The 7,026-nt window shown below is 45.3% G+C and overlaps 1 protein-coding gene and 1 non-coding gene across 2 annotated transcripts; both read right to left on the minus strand.

The window, feature by feature from the left end:
• Positions 1 to 3,806: 3,806 nt before the first annotated feature.
• On the minus strand, positions 3,807 to 7,020 carry RPL23 (ribosomal protein L23). Its single transcript, XM_017497249.2, has 3 exons — positions 6,932 to 7,020; positions 4,073 to 4,186; positions 3,807 to 3,951 (listed from the first exon to the last, which is right to left on the minus strand). Exons 1-3 carry the CDS (start codon positions 6,978 to 6,980, stop codon positions 3,869 to 3,871), a joined length of 246 nt encoding a protein of 81 aa, XP_017352738.2. The 5' UTR covers positions 6,981 to 7,020; the 3' UTR covers positions 3,807 to 3,868.
• On the minus strand, positions 4,785 to 4,897 carry LOC119466792. The gene has a single exon (XR_005195270.1). It is a non-coding gene; the product is annotated as a U5 spliceosomal RNA (small nuclear RNA).
• Positions 7,021 to 7,026: the final 6 nt, after the last annotated feature.

Genomic DNA, 7,026 nt, shown 5'->3' on the forward strand with positions numbered 1-7,026 from the left:
AGATGAGTCTCACTCTGTTGCCCAGGCTGGAGTGCAGTGGCACAATTTCAGCTCACTGCAACCTTTGCCTCCCAGGTTCAAGTGATTCGCCTGCCTCACCCTCCTGAGTAGCTGGGATTACAGGCACGTGCCACCACACCACACCCAGCTAATTTTTGTATTTTTAGTACAGACAGGATTTCACCATGTTGGTCAGGCTGGTCTTGAACTGCTGACCTCAGGATCTGCCCACCTTGGCTTCCCAAAGTGCTGGGATTACATATATGAGCCACTGAGCGCAGCCTAATTTTTGTGTTTTTATTATTTTTTATTTTGTTCGAGATGGAGTTTTGCTCTGTTGCTCAGGCTGGAGTGCAGTGGTACAATTTCAGTTCACTGCAACCTCTGCCTCCTAGGTTTACAGGTGCATGCAACCACACCTGGCTAATTTTTGTATGTTTTGTAGAGACAGGGTTTCACCAGACTGGTCTTTCAACTCCTGACCTCAGGTGATCTGGCCTGTCTCGGCCTCCCAAAGTGCTGGGATTACAGGTGTGCATAATTTTTCTATTTTTAGAAGAGATGGGGTTTTGCCATGTTGGCCAGGCTGGTCTCAAAATCCTGACCTCTGGTAATCCTCCCACCTCGGGCCCCCCAAAGGGCTGGGATTACAGGCGTGAGCCACCCTGCCCAGCCCCACCCCAATTATTTTTCTCTGCCATTATTTATGCTTCTTTTTTTCCCCCTTGAGACAGGGTTTCACTCTTGTTGCCCAGGCTGGCATGCAGGGTTGTGATCTCAACTCACTGCAACCTCCACCTCCCAAGTTCAAGTGATGATTCTCCTGCCTCAACCGCCCGAGTAGCTGGGACTACAAGTGCCCACCAGCACACCTGGGTAATTTTTGCATTTTTTATAGACAGAGTTTTGCTATGTTGGCCAGACTGGTCTCAAACTCCTGAGCTCAAGTGATCAGCCCAGCTTGGCCTCCCAAGCTGAGAGGATTACAGGCATGAGTCACCAGGTCTGGCCTCATCCTTCCTTTAAAATAACAAAACAGCGGGGAAACACATTACCCTATTTTTCGTCCAGCTAATTTTCTTTCTCCTTTAGTTTCCACATACAGCATTGAATCTAGCTAATTATATATCTTATTGTCTTATTAATATCTGAGACAGTCTTGCTGTTGCACAGACTGGAGTGCAGTGGAGCAATCTAGGCTAACTGCAGCCTCTTGGGTTCAAGCGATTCTCCTGCCTCAGCCTCCAGAGTAGCTGGGACTACAGGTACACACAACCACACCCAGATACTTTTTTTATAGAGATGGAGGTTTTTTTGTTTTTTAAGACAGAGTCTCGCTCTTGTCGCCCAGGCTGGAGTGCAATAGTGTGATTTTGGTTCACTGCAACCACCACCTCCAGGGTTCAAGCAATTCTTGTCGCAGCCACCTAAGTAGCTGGGATTACAGGCATCCACCACCATGCCCAGCTAATTTTTGTATTTTTAGTAGAGACAGCGTTTCACCATGTTGGCCAGACTGGTCACAAACTCCTCACCTCAAGTGATCAGCCCACCTTGGCCTCCCAAAGAGCTGGGATTACAGGCATGAGCCACCACGCTTGGGTGACAAAGGAAATTATTTAGTGAAATGTAAACATCAAGCTTTTAATCCAAGTAAAAAAAAAAATTCTCCAAAGAATAAAGTATGAGGTGGGATGCAGTGGCTCACACTTGTAATTGCAGCCCTTTGGAGGCCAAGCCAGGAGGATTCAAGGTTACAGTGAGGTATGATTGTGTCACTGCACACTCCAGCCTGAGTGACAGAGCAAGACTGTCTCAAAAGATAATTCAAAATATCAGTGATTAGGGATACTATATAAAGACATAAAAGGTGGGCCTAGGGACTTGTCACACTAAAGCTGACTTGAAATTGACCAACTCAGAGATGATATGGTCTCTTTAAAACTAGAGATTTAATACTTTTATTTATTTATTTATTTATTTTTTATAAAGACGGTGTTTTATCATGTTGGTCAGGCTGGTCTTGAACTCCCGACCTGAGGTGATCCACCCGCCTTGGCCTCCAAAGTGCTTGGATTACAGGCGTGAGCCACCATGCCCAGCTGAGATTTAATACTTTTAAAACCAAGAGTGGTTTTGTCTAGACAGGACACTGGTTCTCAATCTTGAGTGTACCTTGTGCTCTCCTGGGAGCTTCACAGCTCTGATGCCTCGAGTCCTGTTCTGCACTCTGACTTAATTGGTTTGGGGTATGGACCGGAAACATTTTCTTTTCTTTTTTTTTTTTTTGAGACGGAGTTTTTGCTCTTGTTACCCAGGCTGGAGTGCAATGGTGCGATCTTGGCTCACCGCAACCTCTGCCTCCCAGGTTCAAGCAATTCTCCTGCCTCAGCCTCCCGAGTAGCTGGGACTACAGGTGTGTCACACCACGCCCAGCTAATTTTGTTTTCAGTAGACACTGGGTTTCTCCATGTTGGTCAGGCTGGTCTCGAAATCCCGACCTCAGGTGATCCACCCACCTTGGCCTCCCAAAGTGCTGGGATTACAAGCGTGAGCCACCGCACCTGGCCTGAAATCAACTCTTACAAAGTTTAGAAAGAAATGCTAACAACCAGCCAGGAGCAGTGGCTCATGCCTGTAATCCCAGCACTTTGGGAGGCCAAGGTGGGTGGATCACGAGGCCAGGAGTTCGAGACCACCCTGGCCAACATGGTGAAACCCTGTCTCTAAAAATATAAATCACACCATCATCCTGTCAAAACATTTTCATAGCAAAATACCTAAAGGTACCATTAACTTAATCATCTTCCATTGTGACAGTAAACCTACATGCAATTACTGTTTTACAAATACTCAGTTCACTCAAAACCTGTAACTACTAACCTGTGCATATACAAACAGACTCCAGCTCACATCAGTCCTCAAAAGCCAGGTCTGTGTCCAGCATCCAACTATAAACTCTATCTTAATGCCTTTTTTTTTTTTTTTGAGGGTCTTGCTCTGTCACACAGGCTGGAATGCAGCGGTGCGAGCTTGGCTCACTGCAACCTTTGCCTCCCAGGTTCAAGCGATTCTGCTGCCTCAACCTCCTGAGTAGCCGGGATTACAGGCATGGGCCACCATGCCTGGCTAAGTTTTACATTTTTAGTAAAGATGGCGTTTCACCACGTTGGTCAGGCTGGTCTCAAAACTCTTGACCTCATGATCTGCCTGCCTTAGCCTCCCAAAGTGTTGGTATTACAGGAGTGAGCCACTGCACCTGGCCACTTCAATGTTTTTCTCACTGTAGGAGAGGCTACCTTGGATAGCCTGTCACTAGTATCTACTATCTGCAATTTATTTTTGGGACTCAAAACCCAAATAATCCTTTTTGAAGTGAAAATTATAAATACAGCAACTGGAAAATGCCAAAAGTCTGCACTCACAAAACAGCAAGGACTGCCTTTTTTTTTTTTTTCCCTGTAAAACATGCCCAGAGAAAGTTTCCATTTCACCAAAGCAATGGTCAGGGGTCAGGGGATGTCAAAACAGTGTAGAGGCCAGGGTGGGCAGATCACTTGAGTCCAGCCTGCCCAACATGGTGAAATCCCGAAATACAAAAATCAGCCAGGCATGGTGGCAGGTGCCTGCAACTCCAGCTACTTGGGAGGCTGAGGCAGGAGAATCGCTTAAACCTTGGAAGTGGAGGGTGCATCGAGCAAGATCTCACCACTGTACTCCAGCCTGGGTGACAGAGTGAGACTGTCTTAAAAACTTAAAAAAAAAAAAAGAGAGAGAGAATCTAGAAGTGGACAGGGAGGCAAGCACTGCAAACAAATACTTTTTAATGGTTTTAAAGTTTTTTATTTTTTACAAATATACTGGAGAATCATGCAATGCTGCCAGCATTGGATGCAATCCGGGGCCACAGGTCTGCACACTCCTTTGCTACTGGTCCTGTAATGGCAGAACCTGCATTAAAAAAAAGCATGTGGGGACAGGTTAAGGTACAAACACAGGGTCCTTGGCCTGTACTTCTAGACAATCCACCCAACCTCAGAGACCTGAGGAACAAGCTGGACTGATTTCCTACCTTTCATCTCGCCTTTATTGTTCACTATGACCCCTGCATTATCTTCAAAATAAAGAAACACGCCATCTTTTCTCCGGTATGACTTTCGCTGTCGAATGACCACTGCTGGATGTACTGAGAGAAGAAAAAAGGAAAGCAGTCATTAACCCATCAAGTCCCAGGGCCACCACAAAAGCAGTTTCCAACCAGACAGAATGTATACTCAGCATTTCACTGAGACAGTGCAAGACAGTGTAAATATCAATCTTTTAGGTGATCCTCCCACTTCAGCCTCTCTAGTGCTGGGACTATAGGTGCACACCACCATGCCCAGATAATTTTTGTTTCTGGCTTTTTCCCATAGAGACAGGCTTTCACCATGTTAGCCAGGCTGGCCTCCCGAAGTGCTAAGAGTATAAGCATGAGCCACCAAAGCCAGCCCCTATTCACGTATTAAAAATCAAAGCTGCCAGTATTTTCTTGCAAGTGTGAAACTCTTAGGAAGACAATTATCCTTGCCTATGCCTTTTCCAACTTCACCCCACAGGTGGGTTATTAAGATCCCAGGATCACTGAATTGGGATGTAGAAATGGGACCTGGGACCCCCAACCCCTCCCAGTCCTGGTAATGAGCAGAGAGGTCAAGCTATTCACACAGAAATCTGGAAAACAGTTTGAATTTCCAGGCCCAAGCACCAGGCTTTATGTTTTACTTTTTTTTTTTTGGATAATGAGTCCTGCCTAAGCAGGACATCAAAAAATTCAGTTAAAAACTCATAATTGTTCCTCTCCACGGAAATCTTTAGTAAAAAGCGAAAGATTTGTTATGAAGAGAAACCAGAGCATTATGTTTTACTTTTAATGAATTGTTTTCCAGTGTTATAAGTAACTTTTACACCTATCTGAACTAAGATGATAAAGATGCTTTTCTCAACTTTTGAAATGAAATATCACTACATAATGAAATATAATGCTTGTGAAGAACTATTTTAGAGTCAGGCATATCTGCATTCAAATTTTGACTGATACTAGCTTGGAGACCTTGAGCAAGTTACTTACACAGAATTTTTATAAAGACAGGAAGAATGACCTTCCTTGAAACAAGTACGACAAAAAATAGATTAAGTCTGGCCAGGCACAGTGGCTCATGCCTGCAATCCAGCACTTGGGAGGCGGAGGTGGGCGGATCACAAGGTTAGGAGACCAACCTGGCCAACATGGTGAAATTCCATCTCTAACAAAATTACAAAAATTAGCCAGGAGTGGTGGTTGAGCACCTATAATCCCAGCTACTCAGGAGGCTGAGGCAGGAGAATCGCCTGAACACGAGAGGCAGAGGTTGCAGTGAGCTGAGATCACGCCATTGCAATCCATCCTGGGCAACACAGCAAGACTCTGTCTCAAAAAAAAAAAAAAGTAAGTCTAACCAGGTTAGTAACGGGACACACATGATGTAGCCAGTATTTACTGATCCTCCTCTACTTATAAACCATTTATTCCTCAAAAATTCATCAAGTAGATAAACAGTCCTGGCCTCTTTGCACATTTCTATACTTGTTATTTACAGATATTAAGTTCCGAGGGGAGGGGATGTATTCACTTAGCAGAAAAAAGGACCAAAAAAGACATTAACCGGAACTGGAAACTCACAACTAGTTTTAAAACAGAAGTTGGGCATGGTGGCTCACGCCTGTAATCTCAGCACTTTGGGAGTTGGAGACCAGGCTGGCCACATAATGAAACCCCATCTCTACTAAGAAAAATAGAAACAATTAGCCAGGTGTGATGGTGTGTGCCTGTAATCCCAGCTTCTCGGGAGGCTGAGGCAGGAGAATTTCCTGAAGCCAAGAGGCAGAGGCTGCAGTGAGCCGCGATCGCACCACTGCACTCCAGCCTTGGTGAAACTGTCTCGAAACAGAAAAAAAAAAACCACTGAAGTGTTTGGAGCTCTGGTCTGTTCCACCACTGAGACCAACAATCCACCGTCCTGCCATCTCATGCACAAAGTGATGGCCATTTGCTCTACTCTTCTCTGACAGCTTCCTGGGCCACCCATCAGACCCAGGAAGTATTCTGAGAAGAGAAAAAAGCACAATTGCTGAATCACAATTACAGTGCTACCAAGCCCTCATTAATGGTGAACAGAAAAAGATCTCTTTTCTCTCCGCCTCCCCCTCCTTTTTTTTTTTTTGGAGAAGATGTCTCGCTCTGTTGCCCAGGCTGGAGTGCTGTGGCACGGTCTCGGCTCATGGCAACCTCTGCTCCTGGGTTCAAGCGATTCTCCTGGCTTAGCCTCCTGAGTAGCCGGGAGGCGCCTTCCACCATGTCCAGCTAATTTTTTGTATTTTTAGTAGAAACAAGGTTTCACCATGTTGGCCAGGCTGGTCTCGAACTCCTGACCTCATGGATCCACTTGCCTTGGCCTCCCAAAGCACTGGGATTAGAGAGCCACTATGCCAGGCCACAAAAAAAGATTTCCAACCCAAGGGCTAAAAAAATCTACTGGGGAGCATAGTGGGGTGGAGTAAGTGTATTACAAGGCTGGCAAGTCAACATCATATTTGTAAATCAAGGAACGGCCAGGAAATCTTTAGAAAAGCAAGACATCCCAGTGTAGAGACAAACTAATGAGGCACAGGGAAAAATTTCAAGAGCTGAAATTAAAACGCATCAAATACCAGCAGTTCTAAAGCCAGACAGGACACAAGCTGCAAATATGGAAGTGACAAGATAATGGTCCCTCCAACACAGTCTGAGCAAAAACTTATTTATTCTCACACTGCCTCTCCATGGAAAACAAACTTGGAAACGGACCCTTTTTCCAATAAAGGAAGAGTCCTCCCACTACCCATCTGTATTGAGGACTCAATGTTTACTCACCCTTTTTTCTGAGCTCTGGTTTGCCTTTCTTGACTGTGGCCATCACCATGTCACCGACACCAGCAGCGGGAAGTCTGTTCAGCCGTCCCTTGATC

Source organism: Cebus imitator, unplaced genomic scaffold, assembly GCF_001604975.1.
Source record: "Cebus imitator isolate Cc_AM_T3 unplaced genomic scaffold, Cebus_imitator-1.0 Scaffold228, whole genome shotgun sequence".
Classification (NCBI taxonomy): Eukaryota; Metazoa; Chordata; class Mammalia; order Primates; family Cebidae; genus Cebus; species Cebus imitator.